General features: G+C 43.9%; 1 protein-coding gene across 1 annotated transcript in view; it reads right to left on the reverse strand.

The window, feature by feature from the left end:
* Positions 1-1946: 1946 nt before the first annotated feature.
* Positions 1947-20957, reverse strand: part of LOC121198793 (protein shisa-6) — a 54343-nt gene continuing 35332 nt past the window's right edge. Inside the window, exons 5-8 of the mRNA XM_041063117.1 lie at positions 9029-9091; positions 8013-8033; positions 6852-7010; positions 1947-2554 (exon numbers count right to left, since the gene is read on the reverse strand). Of these exons, the coding sequence (XP_040919051.1) occupies positions 1947-2554; positions 6852-7010; positions 8013-8033; positions 9029-9091 (851 nt within the window). The remainder of the gene's footprint in view (positions 2555-6851; positions 7011-8012; positions 8034-9028; positions 9092-20957) is intronic.

Consider the following 20957-nt stretch of genomic DNA (forward strand, 5'->3'; position numbering starts at 1 on the left):
GACTTGGCACTTAATTGTCTTGACTTGAGAGTTGACTTTGAACTTAGCTCTCTTGTCTTTGGAGTTGACTTGGGACAGAACTGTCTTAACTTGAGACTTGATCGCCAAGACCTGAGACTCACTTCTGACTGTGTCTGACAGCAGCATGATGCTCCACCAGTTGACCCGCAGTTGTGGTTGAAAAGCGAAGCAACACATAATTTTTCCTGCGCTTTACAGTTCACGCTATTCATCTGATTTTAAAGACGCGTTTTTCAACAGGTGACGATGATTATGACGCACTGCAGCACTGTAGCTGAGAGAGTCCATCTGGATCCACTCTGGACACAAACTCTACACAATGAGACTCTAACCAACCCAATGAGCCTGAATATAATTTGGATCCTGTCCAGTCAGAGCCCAGACTGGGTCAGCCCGTAAAAACTTCTACTTAACAGCTCATCTGACTGAACAGCTGAAAACAAAAGCGCTGTACACACTTACGAGCTCAAAAACCTTAAACAAAGCGAGTTCAGGTAACGCGAATAGTTGAACAAATTTCCAATAAGAAAACGATGTACCTATTGATCATTTTCCTTTTCAAACTTTGAGACCTCTTCAATTGAATTTACTCTTTTTGAGGTATATGTACTGTATCATCTACCGCTGTACAGGTTTTTACTGCTGGTTCTGCTGGTAAATTATAATCAGTAATATTGCACAAAAGGCTAAGACAAGGAGATGCATGACAAAAGCATGATTGTTGCAGTTAAGAGCATATGGGATTCCATACAATAAGGCATTGCTTTAATGAAAACATCTGGACAAACAGTTCACAGTTTTAATTAATGCTTGACTGACTAACGATTATGACGTCCTCTTTAGTACTGATTGTTTCAGTCATCACGTCAACACACAACTACAACTGGACCTATACACTCCTTAGTTCCGACACAGAGTACCTGATATGTCGCGATGGAAGCGGCTGGCCAATCACAAGCCGAGCAGAGGGTGGGCGGGGGAGGGTCACCACGTGGATGACAAAGCACGGAAATGTGTGAAAGGAAACTGAGCAAATTCAAACAACCATCAGTCTTCAGCTGTGGATTCAGGTCTGCAGACTGAAGCTGCCCGTCGACAGTGGTAAAACGTTTCACACACAATCATTCTATGCTACAAGCACAGTCAAAAAACAAAAAAAAAATATTCCCCTTATACATATTAGATCCACATATTTTGCAGACATCTGTGGAAATAATATTAATTTGGGATCTTTGCCTTATCTAAAAATTAAAATTATTAATTTGTGAATCCATGATAGATTCCAGGTGGGAGAAGAAAAACAAAAAAACCCAAAAAACAATAATGCCAAAGGGCCAGCTTTTCTTGTTTTAATGCTGCTAATATAGCCTATTTACAATCATCTATTATACGCAACAGAAACAGCCTCTGTTCACTACTAAGCTGATATGTTCTGGCCATTTACCAAAGAAGAAGAAGAAAATTAACCAAAAAAAAAAAGGGAATTCATTAATTGTGCTTTTTAACCCACAAATCCACTTCATCACTGAAATGGGACAATTTTAAGAGGCACCACTTGAAGTGCTTACATCAGTCAATGAGAATCTCTAAAGCTATAACAAGGACTGAAAATACAAATAGTAAATATAGTATATTTATATATTTATAAAGTTAATACAATTCCCTTCCAGTCCCATGTCCAGTTTAAAAAATATTTGCTTCATGCTGTCAAATGTCTGACATGAAGGATCCCTCTTTGTGTCAACGCTCAAAGCCCTTATGATGCTCTAAGAGAGAAATGTCTTTGCCAGGGTTGATTCTAGTTTCCCAAAATCTGGATGACACAGGAAGCTTGTGCTAAAAAGCAGGAAGAGTTTTTAATGCAGGAGGTTGTTTTAACAAGAAGACCGTCCGTGGTGTGTCTCAGGAATCCTTCTACTCTGCGGTTAAACAGTTACCTCGTTCTTACTGGCAGTGCGGTATGTGTGGTGGTGGCCGGGAATGTACTGTAGGTGGTCCACCGTGTGTGTTCGTCGGGAGGCAAACGCCTGCCTCTTAGACGTGGTCGCCTGGTGGTTGACCGTCAGCGTGTTGTAGGATTCGTTAGAGGCACTGGGTTGAGAGTGCATCTTGGTCATCTTGTGGCGGTCCATGACAGGCGTGGTTGGCAGCAGCATGTCAGCGTGAGACATCGCACGTGCCATGGCCTTCTCCCGGAACTTGTCACGCCTCATCGCTGGGGACAGCAGCAAGGGATCCTGGGAGTGGAGACGGTCCGCTGAAAGTAGCTGCTCCTCTGAGAGGTGACGGCTGCTCCCGTACGCAGCAGCTGCCATGACGCCATATGAAGATAAGCCGTACTCCCCCCGACGCGGCGTCCTGGGAGGAGACAGGACGTGGTCCTGGGACATGGCCCTCTGGACTCGGCGGGGACGCTGTCGCTGCTGGTGCTGCTGGGGATCTGCGTTCAACTTCACCATGTGAGTCGGTCCCCGGCCGCCGAAGTCAGGATGATGGTGCTTCCTTGTGTAGTACTCATCTACGTCCTTATCACCTGAGGAGTAAGGAAACAGGTGTGATGAGAGAGAGACAGTGTGAAGACTTCATTCTCACCGACTGTGGCGTCACATTGACCTGTTTGCCCCGTGACCCTAACGGTCGTAGGAATACTTCTTGAACTCAATGCTGTAATTACCACTTGTGGCTGCAGAGGACGCTGCTGCCTGTGCTCAGCAACCAGAAGTGATATATTCTCATAAAATTACAAGCTTATTACAATCATTTTATGACTTTTAAGTGTCGCCCTGAAATTTAGGTAAATCCTTAAATAGTTTAAAAAGGTTAGTCCTTAAATTTAAACGCCAGCTGGTCAAAAAGCACCAGGGAGGAAAATGCTGACACACTAGTCTCCATTATGTCTGTTCTGCACCTTCTGGCTGCTGTTGAAGGAATGATAAGGATTATGAACACAACAGTCGGCGAGTTGAAACTGTTTTGAATTGTTTTGTCCTTTGCCTTCATGAAAACCAGGATCTCATCAGCGTAGTTGTCCTCCGGCGTGGAGAGGCCTCATCAGGACGCCACCATACCCAACAGGTCATGCGCCGTCGGTGCCTGAACTGGCAACCGGTTGCTTAATTCCTCTGCCGGAAAGCAGGTCGGCCTCTCCGCTGTGTGATCACTCTTCTAATGGTAAAGTCATTACGGCTGTACTTACCACAGCCAGGAATCGGCTCTCAGCAGAGTCCTGTCTACCTGTTTTTGGCAGCTTTGGCACACAGGGGGACACTAACACCGAAGCTCTGTGATTAACTGCTGCAGCTGAGGGGTCTTTACCTCTGCAGCAGTTAATTACTGCAGAACACAGAGGTCGAACGGCCATTTTAAGACCATACCACGCTTCGCAGAGTCGCGGGAAAGTGACAGTGGGATTTGTTTGTGTGGATGCTCAGGGAGAGATGTCACGCCTGGATACAGAAGGTCACCTTATTGTCCCCTCCATGAGGGGTTTCGTGTCCACTGCTCTGTGCATTCCTAATGAAGGAGGCCCGGCGCTGGCCTGTGGCAATGTGCTTCAGTGTTTTTCCCTGAAGGATCGGGTGAGATGTGACATTATGGCAGAAAATGTCAACCAAACTCAACCAGAGGCTACAAGTATACAGACAATTGACAAGCCGCGGCCCATAGCTCCATTAATAGGTCAAACTCAAGCATCCAGCCACTGTGAGAGATCTGTAGTGATTATACACTTAAATGTTAATGTGGCAGGAACTCATTATGTCCTGCTCTGATGAAAAAACACATGCCGTAAAGTCTCCAATAAAGGACAAATCTCAGATAATAGCCAGAGACGTGGCTCACTGAGTAGAAAGCCCTGGCCAGGGTGGGGTGAGGGGGGTGAGGCAGGGGGGTGAGGGGGTGGATAGTGTTCACATCTACCTCAAGTTGGGTTCAGTTACAGGACAGAAGCAGCGTCTAAAGGAGAAGGAGAAGCTGCCTGCGCACTTCTGTGGCTGTCTGACTCTGTCTGTCCCCACAGTGGAAAACTCAGTGTGGGGACAACGTCTCCGTTCCTTTCAAAATAAAAGCTTATCCGGAATGGGAGGGATTGTTATGCTTACTGTTGATATTCATCGATAGCAACTTTACACTGACTGAAAAACAGTAAAGTAGAAGCGAAATCAGGGGAAATTAGGCCTGATCACCGAAGTAAATGAAAACTGAGGCTGAGGGTTTCTCTGCTTCCTCAAAATGGCCGACTACAAATGCACTTCGTCTTCCCCTGGAACCGCCTCTTGATTTAAATCCTGCTTTTTTACGAGTGTACACATGTTACGCTGTTTACACTTTAACTGACTGAAATGATTTAAGAGGGGTGATGCATTTTGCTCGATCTCGTCTCTGCGGTGCCGATAAAAATGCAGCACTTTACAATTAACATGATTGCGAGAGGCTAAAGGGTCCCAAGCGTGGAGCGGAGCTACAAACACAGGAAATTGCTAACAGCGGCTAATTAAACCCCAGCTCCCACTCTACTAGATTAGATTCAATATAGCCAGTATATTTATGTGTCAGCTATTGATCGCAGAAGACTGTAATCATATAATGCACTAACACTCGCAAAACTGGTGCAACATCAATTATAAAGCCATCTTTAGAGAGGCTCAAAGCAGGAGTGGTGAAATTTAAAAGGGGGAAACCAGCAACATCACCATGTTTTTTCCCTTTTTGGGCAGATTAAGAGGTGAAAAGGTGTTTTAAACATTTTCAGGTGAAAGACAACGAAGCCAAATAAGATTTATTCCTCCTCCTGTTTGCTGCCTGCTTGGAGAAGACGAGCGGGAGATTTTAGAGCAGCGTCCTCAGTCTGTGCCTCGCTGACATGACATGAAGGACGGGCGGGATGGAAGAGGAGTCACAACACACACACACAATCGTTTAAAATTGCAAATAAACCATACTAATTTAATTTGGTCGTCATCATCATCTCTCCAGATGGTTTAATTAAAACAGCAAGTAATTATATTATTTTTAGGCTTGTTTCCAAAGACCTCACTCAGGCTTGAACCTACTATTTATTTATTTATTTATTTATTTTTTGGAGAGGAAGGGCTTTCTTCAAGGGACGGCTTTGCTTGCTGGTTTGACAAATTCTGCGGGGTTCCTGTCTCAAATTCGAAAAGCCTCTGTAGTTCAGTGTGATTCATCTCTGTGATTTTCTGTGTGTGTACAAGGCTCTGGTGAGATAAGAGCAAAGCCTCGAGTTGATAAGGGAGAGAAAAGGCAAACGTATAAAAGAGGAATGTTGAATGCGCTGAAAGGAGATTGTACCGATGCATGTTCTTCTATCACACAACTGTGCCATGAAAATGGGACCAATGGTACATTTAAATAGCTTCCTCCCAGTGTGCAACTCCTCTTCAGATTCAAGGACAGTGAATAGTGCCTTCGCGTGTGTTCAGTACAGCTGCACAGCACTTTGAGAATGCGTTATGTGTTTAGTTCATTCCTGCAAATTTGGTGTTGTGCTTTGTGGAAAAAGTACGACACAGATCCTGTGGATGAAGGTCTGTGACCTTTTAACCCCGAGAAGCTTCTGTGATAACTCACAACACAATACACCGGCAACCGTGTTTCCACTGTAGTGTTTAAATCAGCCGACAGCATGACGGCACACGTATCAGCACATATTCAGCGTCCGTTTATTCGAGTGTATTAGAAATAATGAGAAATCTGAAGGCAAAGTCTGAGGGTAGAAGCCGTGGGAGAAAACTGATTTATGCTCAGGTGAGACGAGTCCAGCGGCAACACAAACGTTCCTCATCGCTCGACAGTAATTCAAAAAAGATTCTCAGGTGGAGGATGTGAAGTGCAAGTAGTCAACTAAAATATTAAAGTTCTGTTTGAACCACATTTGCAAAATCTTCAAGAGCTCTTTGTCAGAACTAAATAGAGGCAGAATCACAGTGTCGCGCATTCACTGTCTTCCACATTCTCTTTCCATTATGTGCCGCAGCAAGCAATTAAGGCTACGACACAGCATCAGGCCTGCTGTGTCTATTAATGATCTCTAAACTGAGGTTCAGAAACTTCACTTATCAATTTTTCCAGTTAAGACCAACCTTGAATTCTCCAGAAGCCATCCACCCACTCTCTACAGTTCTTCACAGAAATATCTCAGAGCTCGCCGAGAAACAACCAGTTATCAGTAATATTTATCAAAACAGCAGTGAACAGTTACTGTGTGGTTCCCATGTTTCACTCATTTCACGGCGGGAGAACACAGCAAACCTCTGTCAGTCAAACCAGACGTGCGCCGGTCATGAGGCTGAAACGGCAGCTTCCACGTCACCATCGAGCTGCAAAATGTCACAGCAAAGATAATGAACTGTAGCGCTGCTGAGACATTAAAGCGCCATCCTGTTGGTGTATAGAAGCCATTCAGCTGAAAAAACGGCTCTTAATATGTCATTAAGAGACATTAGCAACATGACATGGGCCGCAGATGGAGCCAAATTACACACCAATTAGATGTCAGTCGATGGGCCGATAGATGAGTGGATGGGAATGGGTACGGAGGCTTTAGCTCGTTGTCATGCATTTTAAGAGGTTTATTTCCGTAAAAAGGTGAAAAAAATGAGAGGACTATCTGCATGATGAGGCACCAAACATCTGGAGATACTTATCATGATGCATGTCTCTGTAATGGACATTCAGACGTTCCATCAGGCCAGACGCAGTGAATGTGGCAACCCTTTAATGCACAGTGCACGAGGGTGGCGTCATTCGCTGTCTTTTTCAGTGCATCAGGCAAAACAACGGCGATGGAGGACGAATGAAGGACCACCTACTTAATCTGTGGAGTGAGGAGGAGTATTTACTTAAGTCAGACTTGAGGGCCACCTCGTAGGAGGGCGGCAGATGGCTGAGGTTCTGGAAGGACCTGGAGAGGGACAGGTCGTAGGGCTCTGTGGCTGAGGTCAGGATGTTGTTCATCCGCTGGGGTCTTTCTACAGGGGACAGAGGAGGAAGCAGTGCAGTGGAGTCAGTACACAGTCAGTCAGAGAGACGGGGCTCAGCGGCAGCTTTAAGGTGACCTTTCACACCATCGGATGGATATACTGGAGGTCAGTGTTTGGGAATCTGCCTGAGGACGACTGGTTGTGTTTCTGAGTGTCTGGTTTCAGGTTTTCTTTGGACCATTTGTTCCAAAGTAAATGAGTAGTATTAAAACCCACGACTTCATGCAGGGAGCCACTTCATATCATCTGCATTTACTTTTAAAGGTGCGTTCAGACCAATTCTGAAGAGACGCCCACCTCCCCGCCGCCTGATGTTATTGTTTACTGAGTTGCAGTGTCAATAAAACATACTAATCTGCGCTTCTTTGTCTCTTAAGTGACAGCAGCTCAAGTAACACTTGTTTTTTTTTTTGTAAAATGTCTAACACATCATTCTTGGGATGTCAGGGATATGTGTGGCACCACTGAGGCTCCCTGCACTGCGTGGAGCTCCCGTGGCTTTGGTATTTGGGACGCCCAGTCATGGGTCAGAAGGCACAGCGGGTGGGGAGGGCCGGGATACGGGCAGGGACTCTGGATTTAAAAATAGGACTGGGCGACTACTGCAGCAAGGAGGACAGGGACACACAACATCAAGGAACATATGGTGTAGAGGGGAGACGTTCACTGAGTTGGAAAAAGTGTGTGTGCGTGCAGGTTTGTGGGGAAGATAGAGCCAGTTAGACGAGTGAAGGAGGGAAAAGTAATGTGCAAAGAAAAGATTCTGAGACTGGACCAAAGGTCATGGATTATAAAAGAAGCAGCATGAAGTTTGGGGACAGCAAAAAATACACAAGCGTTTAAAAAATAAAGAAAAAGAAAAAGAAAAAGAAAAGGAGAATATAAATGACCCCCAGTATGCAGGTAAAGAGTTTTGATCTCTACATGATATGTGGAAGAAAAGATGAGGAAAAAATACACATAAACACCATGTGTATGTGTATTACTTACCGTATCTCATTTGTCTGTGGGCTAATAAATCCAAGTGAGAAAAAAAGGATCAATGACAATCAATGTGCACAGTATGTTTCAACCCAACCTCCCATACTAGCGACTGCCCTCGTCCAAAGCCACTATTTCAAGAAGGCTGCCAAGGGTTAACACAAAGTCCAAACCAGCAACTGTTGAATTATGCATTGCAGCTATGATCCTCGTCAAAAAGCTAAATAGACTTCAAAAGCACTGTTTGAAGAGTTTTATTTGGTGCTGAAAGTACTTTTGAAACCCATTTTCCCAGCGAAAAGGCCGCCCTGTTTAAGAGGCAGACGAGCACAGGCAGGATGTGCACCGCACCGCTCCGTTAATGGTGGAAAACTTTGTACAATGACTCAGCGTCGATCTCTTACTTTTAACCTGAAAACACCGACACAAAGCATCGGCCTCTACACTTTTCAGAATATCACAGAGGGGATTTTTGTAACAAATAAGGCCCGATTCCCTCGTTAATTACACGGTGTTTCGTTTCATTGCCATTTACTTGCAGGACCATTCAGTAATTCCACACTGAAAGCTGCTCATCTTTCACAGAAAATCACATTTAGAGAAATAGATGGAATGCAATAACAGTAATTGGGTTTTCAATAACTTCAGCAAACTGCACAGATGATCCTTTGATTATCATACACTTTCTGCTTTTCATTTTCTCTCAAGACTTCTTTATCAGTTTCTCAGATTGTAATTTCCCCGTGAAAGATATACTTTTGTCCCTGAAATTGGAAATAGTCTTCCACGAGAATTGTTTGGCTTACTTTAATTTACTGACAGATAATAATACATATCATTTTGGAAAGTCAAGTCAGGACAATCACCACCATCACATCCCAAACTTAGAGCAGCCTTCACAGAACTTTATCTTTGGTTTGGCTGCTTCATAAATGTATATTTTCATTATATGTTTATGCAGTGAACATATAATTTAATGTCACCTCCCCAGTTAAGGACAATTCTACATTACAGTGTTTTCTTACCCAGTTTAGGTGTGAGCGCGGTCAGGTCCAGGTGGCTGTGCTGATAGTCATGGTGGTGGTTTCCTATTGTAAGAAGAACAGAAAGAGTTAACGCTGAGTTTCAGCTCACAGGAAGAAGATCAGACACAGCAGCTGTAAATGTGCTTCTGGACACTCTCTGTTTGGTCCTTGCCCTTGATGTTAAAGGGTCAGTTCACTCAAGTCATAAAAAGAAAACAGACTTTCCCTCTTGACCGGTGTAGTATCCGGCCATGTGGTTAGTTTTATCTCAACAGCTATTGGATGGTTTGCCATCAAACTTGGTGCATCCACCTTGGTTTTGAGTGAAATAACCTGTTATTTCCATGTGTCCGTGTCTGTGTCAGGATGAAGTGCAATTTCATAACTTTTCATCTACAGCATCAAAGAGCTAATTAGCAAATGTTACCACACTAAACTAAAACAGTGATCATGGTACTGTGAGCATGTTAGCATGCTAATGTTTGGATTGAGTTCAAAGCCCCGCTGTGTGTAAACACAGCCTCACAGAGCTGCTCACATGGCTGCAGACTCTCCGTCTTGTTGAATGTATTTCAATGGGCCATTTGTAGGTGATGTGTTATATAAATAACCTTGTCCATCCTTAATGGTCCTCGCACCTTGTGGATCATCCAGATGCTAAAGTCCCACGCTCTGCTGTGATGCTGCGGCAAAATGTCATCTTCATGTTCGGCAAATGATCAGGTGGCTTCTCTATCTGCTCCCGTCACTGTTGTCTGCATCACCTGATATGAGAGCTCTGATCTGCTCAGTCTCGAGCGAGCAGTAAACTGTCACGGCTCCGTTACGGGACTGAGAGTGTTTCTTCCTTTTGACGCAATCCACAGTGTAACACCGTGACGCTGAAATGATTGATTACAGCCTCTTTATGAAGGAGCACGGAACACGGCTGCACCTCACGGTGATCCATCTTCGCCGTAAGTGACTTGCGCTAACATCGTTATGTGTTGTTTGAGTGGTTAAAGAACAAAGCAGCATCATCTGAGACCTCCATCACTGAGCAGCAATGGGAGTTCAAATCATTTCAGAGTGAAAATATTGCCTTTTTTCAATTACACCTGGTTTTTCTGAACAGCAGAGCATACAAAGCATGGATGTATGATGGCGGCACCTTATTTGCATTTAAATATGTTCATCTATCATCCTGTAAGAGTACTGAAGACAATAAAACAGAGCTCTGATAGCTTAAAACAGCGTGTATGAGCTCTTTAGCTAGCTCTGAACTGAAGATGGGGGGGTGTGTTCTGCTTTTGTTAAAGATCAGCGTCTGTATTTCCGTGATGTCGTTTTCTCAGCGGGCGGATGTGACATTTCTGACAAATGTTATTTGACTTTTGCTAAATTACTCTGCCGTGAAGTTGAAATGAAAGTGGTTTTGCACCAAAGAAATAACAACCTTTTACTATCAGTGTAATTACTGTTTTTTTTTTTTTCTCCCCTCCACGGCAGAGAAACCAACTGCCTCATAAATTTTACACATTAAAATGTAGAACAAGTGTCTCACCAAGGTTCAAAAGTTTACCACCCTGCAAGGCTGCTTTTTCTTTGAGGTAATCTCCAGTTCAGGGCTCATGCGTTTGATCCTGTTCTCTCTCCTCGTGTGAGATATTTGAATCTTATTTCTAGTAACAACTCTGTCACGAACTGAGCACACATTGTAAAAAAAAAAAAAAAAAACCCAAACAAACAAACTAATATGTAATTTGTTTACGAGGATTGTGCATTTCAAAGAAAAGTGCGGTCCATCGCACAGTGATGAATCTGGGCATGATTCAGCCCCGGGACAGTGAGCAATCACACCACACACACAGCAGTCAGAGGGAACACATTCACCCCAAACACAGTTATTTCAGAGGCTGGAGAGTTTACTCCTTCAGTTTTGTTTGGTCAGTGGATAACAATGTCATCTGCGCTCAAGTGGAACCCAAAGACGCTTGAAAATGTGACTTGAAATGTCTGTCCTCAAGTGAACTGCGGTGATCTGAACCGTGTCAGGACCCCACGACACGGACTCATTTTTCACACATACCCAGAGAGGAGAACTGGAGCAAAGAGCCGAGCTCATCGTACACAGCTGAAATCACAGGCATCAGAATCTGATGGTTTACTATCAAAACCACGAGAGCAGGAAGACAGGTTAACGAAGCGGCCTCGGATGGATGGAGTCGCTTTTCACCTGCCATTAAAATGCTCAAAAACCCATAACATACGAACACATCAGTGTATAAGGACACCTGAACGCTCCTCCCATATGCGATATTTAAACACGTCACATTGATATGTAAAATATTAAGGATAGGACCGAACCATCGCAACCAGTCTGCCACTGAACAAGTTCAGGTCCATAAAATAGAAAGTTTAAGTGGATGCAGTTTCTAATCATCAGTGAATAATCTCAGTAATAATCTGTGATTGTGTGGAAACTGTTGCTGCTGCAGTCAAACCAGCACTGACCGAGAAAGTGGAGCAAACGTCGGGGGATTTCTTCCTCCTCCTCCTCTGGTTATCAGTTCCATCATTCACACTGAGGCGCTGACACCCTGAATTCATCTGACACGGAGCTGGCACTATGTGAACTATGTGGAGGAGAACATATATATACCTGCTAAGTGTTAATACATAATGCAGCAGCTCTCGCTGACAGTAAAGCGTGTCACATGGATTGGCCGGAGTAACACAGGCGGCTCTGTCACAAATGAATCGAATGCTTCCAGGTTCCAGCGGGTGGACAGAGGGGATCCCACTGTGACCCAGATCCATTTTAAACGCCTCGCTCTGGGGAAGCTGATGGACAGACGCTGGCTACGGAGAGAGCCCATGCCATGTCATTATGCTGGCAGGAGTGTGAAGCACCATGTGGACCTGGTGGGACAGATTACCTCATTTTGCCCTTGTGCATATGAATGCGTGATGGAGGGGGGAGAGCGGCATCAAGGGAAAGCATGAGAGAGAGAGAGAGAGAGAGAACGATGGGAGCATGCGGTCATTTAAGTCTTCACCTTGGAACTACTCAGGAGTTTAATGTCTAATGCATCTGTGATAAGCAGCAAACCTGAACGGAGAAATTTACGACTGAATCACCAAAGTCTGAAGAAGTTACAGTGGAATCAGAGCAAATTTCCAAACCGATTATCAGAAGAAATCACGTCGTAATCTGTCAAGATACGGTGCAGCTGGCAGCAGCTACAATTCATCATCGTTACTCAGAACTGACGCTTCACCCAAAATCTTTCTCACTATCAAACAGGCCTATTTAACACACAGTCCCTGAAGCATTAAAATCCCAGGGACTAAAGAGTCAGGACCCACTCAGGAAATGAAAGTTCCTTTGAAGCGTTTGTGTTTGAACTCCCGCTGCTTCTCCACCACAGCGAAATAAGACGAATTAGGCTGATCTTAACAGATGTCATTGTTTTGCTCTTGGATGTTGGAAAGAAGATGTAACTGCACATTAGCTCGGTCCCACACCTCTGCATTGCTGATAGGAAACAGTTTGCTGATAATTCAACTGAGAACTTGTTTATAGATAAAATAACTGAATAGAAACGTGTGTTTTGGGTGAGAGGGATGTTACTGTAAAGATTGTTGTTAAGCTATGAGATAATGAAAGTCTTGAATTGACATATTTCTTTGATCGACATCACAAACACTTTAACTGCCTCTTACATCGGCTTCCACAAGCTGCAGGATGACTGGTTACGAATGATAACCCCTGCCAAACGGAGATCATCTAACATCAACACCATGTCAAGCTGAACCGTGACCACACGACAGTTTAGTGTTGTTATCAAGCAAAAACATGAAAGAGAAATAAGAAAAGCAGCTGTGTGCAGAGCAGCCGTGTTTCCTGGTGAGTTTTTTTTGTACTGACACAAACTGTTATTTTAAAGAGCTAGTGTCTAAAACATGGTGCAATGAGTGAGCGCAGGTTGTGGATGCTTTTCTTTCAGACATCAAGAGGCAAAGAGCAAAACCGCTCAGCTACTGTTTTTACCAGTTGGATCCTTTGCTGACAACAAATCTGTTAATTTTCCGTTTCACAAGCTTCAGTTGTGAAGCGACCAGTCCCTCTGTCCTGCTTTCTCAGTGCACTTACATTAGCACATTTTCAGACGTGTACAGCAGAAGGCGTCGGTCCACAAAGAGTCTCTCAGTCTTACCCATGCAGTGTCATGAGCTTAACCGACGGCATCTCGGGGCGCGCAGCTTCTTGGAGTCTGTGAATTACTAACAAGGATAAGCACAGATTTATCTGATGTCTTCTTCGATATATCAGAAGTAACATCACACAAAGCTGCCGTTATCCTTGCCGCGAATATGGGACTCCATGAATCAAGAGGCTGAAAACAAGAGAGGGGAAACTGAAGGATCCGAGTTAACGGCTGAGGCTGGAATAACGTCTGGGGCTCGGGAGAAAAACCTGCGCTGTGACAAGAATCTGCAAAAACCGAAGTGTTGCTGCAACAGCCTTGGATGAGTGGAGCGTGTTTCTAATGTTCGTCACTCTACGTTTGCACCTGCTGTTTCACAAATTTAGGAGCAGGATTCACTAAATACATAAATGTATGAGGACACCTGAGCACTGCTCACATATGTGATATTTCAACATGTCATTCATGGCCATTAATCTGCTGCTTTAGCCGCCTCCATTTCCTCCCACTCAGTCACACGAGCATCAGTGATGCTGACTAACCAGTTTGGCTCATATATTGGTCACTTACATTATATGGCCAAACATATGGGCACAAATCATAATATACAGCACTGTCCCTAAGCACAAAGCAAGGTTCATTACAAATGGTTTCCCCAGTGAGAACCTGACTGCACTGATCCTGGACCTCAACCTCCTCCAAAACCTTCAGGATTAAACTGGACTGAGCCAAGTCCAAACCAGGCCTAAGCAGACATTCTGACCGCAGGGACCAGTGAAGACATGGAAGCTTTATCAGATACCAAACCCTACACAGCAGTTCATTTTACCAGATGTGGATGGTATGGTGTTTATCTTGAAAATGATCACAGTGATAAAAACTGCATCTTCACCTCAGAGATCATGGGTTAAACAGCAGAATCCAGGAGCCAGCAGGTTAAACGTGAACACAGAATATCCACAGCGCTGAGCAGAGAGTGGGGCATGACAATGGTAACGTCCCCCCGAGGGGAAGGCAGGCTCAGAGGTGGATGCTGGGATGGAGGTGGGGCTTATGAAACGCTATAGAAACAACAGCAGCAGCGTGTGAAGAAACAGATTTCAGGTGAGTGGTTTGGCAGCAAAACAAAAGAGCAAATCACTGACAGTTCATGTTCGCTGAGCCATACGAGCGCAGCAGTGGACTCTGACTGTCTGAACTCCCAGGCTTCACCTCATTAATGCAATGAGAATATGTACCTGCACATATTACAAGACACTGTGGAAGCAGAATCAGCTTCTTCACTGGACAATCCAAACATTGACCTGCTTCATCCGTGCAGCGTCCTCTTTCTGTGTGACGTGGCGTTCATGTCATATCGAGCAGCTGAGTGTAAAAAACATTCACGTCAGCCTCTGAACTTAATTAATGAAATATTATTCATTTCTGCCACTTACTGAAAAGAGCTGCAGACATGTCAACAAACTGTTGGCAGAACGGCAGCAAATATCAACATCGCTGCCACTTCCATCAAAATAAAATCCAATATTAACACAAACACAATCAATTCATTTCATTTTATAAGAGCTTTTCACTGCTTGTTTGTCTCTGGTTTCACTCTGTAGCACAACCACAGCAGAAACTCCAGGCTGTTTAACTGTGACAACAAGTTTAGCATGAAGGCTAACCACTTTGTGATGAATGGACAGATGAATCCTTTATTAATCCCAGAAGAAATGTAGGTATCCAGCAGCTTATTCAGCACAGACGATACAAACAGTGAGAGCAACTGGAGTAATATGTAAGGCAATAAAAACTAATAACAACAAGCAACAGTGACTAATAAGAAAGTGCAAACTCTCCCAAGTCAGAATAAGGGCTGTTTTTCCCTGTTCTTCCCATTTCTGCTGACACTGTGTGAATGCAGCAAACAGCCTTCATCCCAACATCAGCGTCTGACTAACGCTCTCGTGGCTGAATGAGAGAAAACCTCTGCAGCCACGTTCCAAAATCTGGAGGAAAGCCTGAGGCCAGAGCAGCAGATTAATGCCCACGGCATTACACGTGTGAGAGCCCACATACGTTTGGACATGTATGGTACCAATACGCTGAATAAAAAACCAAAGACAGAAAGTTGTACATGTAGTTGAACATCTACAGGATGATGAAACTTTGATGGTTCACAGCTAAAAAAGTAGAATAATTAATAAGACTCATGGAATAAACAGAAAACAATATGTGGCAGACGTAATTAAGTGAAAACACACCAAGCATTTTAAGACTTTCTTATAATATTTGGTGTAAAAGGCAGCAAAGTATTCCAAAAATGAATTATCCACCAAGTTATTTTCCATAATTATGCTCCATGTTTTCCTGTAATTACGTTGGTAGTTTGTCACAAAGCAACTGTTAATAAGCAGGCTGATGAAACGATGAAATGAAGGAGAAAAGGCAGGCTTTGTGAAGACGCCACAAACTGGAAAATTACAACTGAGATCTTTTAATGACTTTGCAATTACGAGCCGAGCTTGGCTGCTTGTTGGCATTTAACAGAGAGCGTGCAGAATGCTAAATCTAAAATGTTTACATCTTTCACTTCAATTTGGGAAAGCGTTTCAGCTGAGACTCGGCTAATTTGAGTTCACGTGAGTTCACACTTTGATCAGACACGACTGTGCAGTTGTGCGTCATGTAAAATTCATAGTGGACTAAAAATTCACCCGGAGAAATTCTCATTGTTTAGCTTCTGCTGTGCACTCCTCAGAAATGGAGGTGGAAGAGTTTGTGTGCAGTCCAGATGATCCCAGGGTGTTTTTAACTGTGTTTCAGACAGAACCGTGTGTGTCTGTGTGCTTTCGTTCACCCCTCCCTCTTCTCCAAAAAGAACAGGGGCAGGAGAACTGATGCGACCGGCTCAGCATTACACACAGCGACTTCCCATTAGGGGCCCCTGAAGCCGAGGATCTTTGTTTCTCCCGTATTGATTAGGGATTGTGTGTCACAGCTCCTGGGCGCGTCATGCACTCCCGACATGCTTTTTCCAGTCAAGAGACGGCACAGCCTGTTGTTTTCCTCCCTCAGGCTGACCTTGTGACTTCAACAGAAATAAGAAATACCCGCAGACAGACTGTTGAGCTCTCCAGAGCCCGCAGGCCAAGGAAACAGTGATAAATGATCATGGAGGGGCGAGGGGAGAAAACAAAGATGTGCTTTTGAAATGCACACTGTGTAAAATCTCCGTCTTATCCAGAGCTATAGTTACCACCGAGGACACTGAGGTCATGTCCACTATATTTTCTGATTTGTGGGTTTTGGTATCCCGCGGGAGTTTAGGCTCACCAGTTAAAAGCTTTGTGGATATTTGGGTATTTTATGCAGTTTGACTAAATTAAATGTGATTTGTTTTACCAAAAAAATAAGTAACTCAAAGGTTTCAGCATCGCTCCCACAGCATTTTATTCCTGGCAGGTTGGAGAGTATCAAAAATGTGAGGATGAGCCTTATAAAAAAACCCAACTTGTTTTGAGAAAGAACGAGAACATGATGGAAAACCCAGAGGTTGTTTTAGTAGCAGTGAGCTAGCACAGTATTAGAAGCTGCTACCTGTGACGAACATGTACGCCTGGCATGAGACTTTTTCTTTTTTCCAAAAAACAGGCTAAGCTTGGTTCCCAGAGGAAAACAACAACAACGAAAAAAAGAAAATAGCATCAGTGTCTCACCATTTACCGACTGCTCAGAGAATCTTTCATCAGGAAGCTTTTCAGGAAGCGAGTGTTATTTTACAGCCGTTTCCGTCCGTGGAGCATTTCTTGGCTCAGTGTGTCTGTATGTCTTTGAGCGGCTTTGTCTCCTTCACACTTCTGTCACTTTCACAGAATTAAAGCAACAAGCGCCCTTTTCTTCCCTGCCTCAAGAGTAATGTGTGATGATTAGAACAGATAATTACATCTATTTACATATAAATGTGATTGATACTTGTCCTACAGAGTTAAGCTTCCTTAAGCTGCTGCAGGAGCTGTTTGCCACTGATCTTGTTATAATCTATCCATAATATTTGGATCCTCCATCTGAAGTTACCTAATTAAATGATCATTCGCGACAAGTAAACAGTTGGGGATGATGATGATGCTAATTAACGATGGCTGAACACTGTGAGGCCGTACGTGTTGAGAGACGCTACTGTCGCGTTCGTCTGACGGTGTTTATTAGGAGACTTGTGATTAATACGGCTTCATAAAGAGCCGGAATAAGATCTGTTTTTACCAGTAGCAGAGGCGAAGCGGCTGCAGCGGCGCACGCTGTCGGAGAGGCCACGGGACTAATTGATTAGGTGCTGTCATCCGCGATATCGACAGCCCTCATAAGAATCTCAGATGAACATTTGAGTGATAATGCCAGCGCTCGTTAAAACGTGAGCGCAGTGGGACTTTTGGAAATGTCAAGATGAAGCCAAATGTTTTTAAAAACAGGAGGACCTTTTTAAATAATGTCACAAATCCCATTTTCATAACAACCAGCAACAGTATCTTGATTGTGCATTCATAAATTTGAGACATAATCAGGTTTGTGCTCCTTCTCCCTGCTGCGTGCTTTAATTTTTTATCGGCCCTGCCTGAAGCTGCTGGATGAAGGTGTTCAGAACATTTTCTCACCCGGTGCAGCCTTGTGTCAAACATGCCCTCTAGTCACGTTGCGCCTCAACAGGTACAGTCAGACTGCTTATTAAAACTTTGGCTTGAAGCCCAAAGAGCCTCTGGGTCCTTCTGAACCAGTAGCGTGCCTGCAGCCTGCCAGTGGGCTGCAGGTGAGAAGTGTTTGCCAAAGGTTTGTGGTTGGAGGTTTGACCCCCGAGTCAGAAGGATCCTCCATTTCCTCCGACACACTGTAATAATCCGTACATGTTGTGGAGCATCATCAGTAACAAAGAGCTGCTGCATCAGGAAAACAAAAAACTCATATCACCAGTTTCTGGTTAGAACAAGATGCAAACTGAAATTTTCCATGTGATGTTGACTTTCTCCTCAGTGCTGACGAACCCAGTTGAATGTCAGCGCACAGTGGTTCTCGTAACACTCTTCTAACAGGACGTGGACCCCTGCTGTCCCCCCTCCCCAGGGGTCGGTCCTTCGCCCCGTGCTGTCGTCTTTGTTTATATTGTCCTGTAGTCAAACGATTTTCCACAATAGTGTTTGGTTTCATTGCTGCGCCGGTGACACCCAAAACACACTCGTTCCAATGAACAGTCACTCAATCCAGCTCCTTAGATTTCAGCTGCCGTGATCTGTTGTGTTTGTTGTGGTGTATTTGTGATTGCGTCCATGGGTCATATCTGTGTCAGTTGTGATGGACAGTTCATATGTAAGCGCACACACGGTTGGTGGCAGCGCAGATGTATAAGCTGCTGAGTCTCTTAAAGTTTCCTCCCGTGAAACTTTTTAGCATCAGGACCTAAAAAGGCCCTTTTCCCTAAACCTATTACTGTCTCACTGAAAATGATCTTTCCCTCCTCTACCTGTGTTTGTACACCAGCAGCACTGCTAAAAGTAAACATATGTATAAAAGTAATAGCAACCATACAGTCATAGTGACAAGAAACCACAGCGCAGCCCCTTTTAGGAAGCAAGTTAATTGACTTGTTTCTCTGGGAGGTCTTTTTGTGCTCGCTGTGTGTCCAGAGTTGTTGGTTGTCGACCCGCTGCTCACAGCACCCCCCACGGCCCTGACTGCAGGAGCAACTACTAATTATACAACAGCAGGGAAGCATGCTGTGAAAAGGTAACTGACTCGATGTATAACTTGGAAAATTTACTTGTAAAAAAAAAAAAAAAACGTTTTCTTTCTGTTGCTTTTTTCGTGGATGAACTTCTGCTTGAAATGTGATATTGACTCAAGGCAGGTGGGTGTCGCAGATACGAAAGAAACGAAGCCTGATCTGATGCAGTGTTATTTCATGTGGCCTACAAGGAAAGGAGTGAGGAGAAATCAGATTATCACAACAGGAGAAGGGATTTGTTTTAATGGATAAAAGATGAAAGAGAGGCCTGAAAAGAGAATGAATGTGTATGAAACAGTGAAGTGATTGCTGGGCTTTGTATCGGAGCCTTTGAAGAACCGTCTGGTTTGTACAAAAGGAGAGGTCAGCGAACAGATAAGGGTAGAATAGGTGGTCTGTCATACACACAGGTGAGGAAATCCAACACTGCCAAACAAAGAGAATGAGAAATACAGGTGAGAGTCGAGGACGGATGCAGCCCTCTGAGGAATGAGAGACATTTTCTGACCTAGGCAACATCAAAGAGGTAAGAATGATGAACAGCAAGAAAGACTGAAGCCAACCTGTCCCGTGAGATTAGGTCTTGGCGTATCTGTGGCACTGACTTGAAGATATTTCATCTAAAGCCATGTCTTATTTCCTGAACGAAGCTTCATGTTGACACTGGAACAGTGGGCACCGCCGAAGATTTGTCAAAGCAACAGCATGTCGAGTTTTTTTTTTTTTGGTGACATTTCAGAATTTTATTCAGAGACAATCCCAGTGGAATCTGGTGCTGACATTCACCCGCCTGTGGGGGTGTAGCTGCCTGCAACAGTGTCACTTCTCACAGCACCCGAGAAATTTTAAATTCCTACATGTAGAGGCTTTAAAATCATCAGGTAGCATATTAACTATGTATAATGTCTCTTGTGTATTTACACACCTGGTGTGCAAAACTCAGCAGCAGCAGCTGAGTGCTAACAAGACCTGATTGTACTGACAGTAAATGAGAAATTAAGAAGCTTTTCTGTTGACATACTGTCACTGGTATCCATGGAACGTTTATTGACCCTGGTGGACCCTGGGCTTTCAACGCCACAGCATGGTCTTCATTAACCCAATCATCAGCCATGGAGACTGATAGAGTGACTGAAAACTCCAGAAAAAGCATTTTTAATCAAACAACTATTTTCCAAGGTGATGAAATAGTCACTGATGAAATAGTCAGTTCATGGTTTTGCCATTTATACATGCTGTAATTAATAAACGGGCACTGCTGAAAAATGTTCTCACAACTCAAGTTATCGTCTTCACATTGCTTGTTTTGTGTGATCTACAGTTTATAACTGCAAAACATTCCGTTTATAAAGATATGAAACCAAGTAAAGCAGAAAATCCTCATGTTTGTGAAGCAGAAAACAGAAAATCAGCCTGCTTATCTTAAAAGATCGATGCGTTGCTTCACACTGTCTCCTTTGTATTTATTTGCCTCAGCCAGCCAATAACATGAATTAAACTATGCTTCCTTTTAACCCCTCTCAATATCATTTCCATTTTTTGTTGCTGTGTCACTGTGCAATCGATCAAACACCAAATTCCTCTGTGAAGGCTCGTTTTCCTGAGCAGCAGTGAATGAAGAACACTTTCGCCTCCTGCTGTAATGACATTTGTAGCACCAGGTCCTGCTAACTCCACCCGGCCCACCTCCACCCCCACTCCCTGCTTATAAACAGCTACTTTCTTTCTTTCAATTAAACACATGAAGTGTAGAGTCAGGGATAAACAGTCCCCTGCTACTGCCGCACAGGATCAGGTATCCTGCAGGCATCACACAGTCGCACAAAATCCTTAAATTCTAACAAAAGCAGCAAAAAAAAAAAAAAAATCAGCTCCATGTGATTTGCATTTCTCTGTACGTGCTCTGGGAGAGCTTGGGGGCGTTCATTTACAGTTAGAGATGAAGAGGAGAAAACAAACAACAATTTGCGAGATTGATTTGTTT

This window comes from Toxotes jaculatrix, chromosome 18, assembly GCF_017976425.1.
Source record: "Toxotes jaculatrix isolate fToxJac2 chromosome 18, fToxJac2.pri, whole genome shotgun sequence".
Classification (NCBI taxonomy): Eukaryota; Metazoa; Chordata; class Actinopteri; family Toxotidae; genus Toxotes; species Toxotes jaculatrix.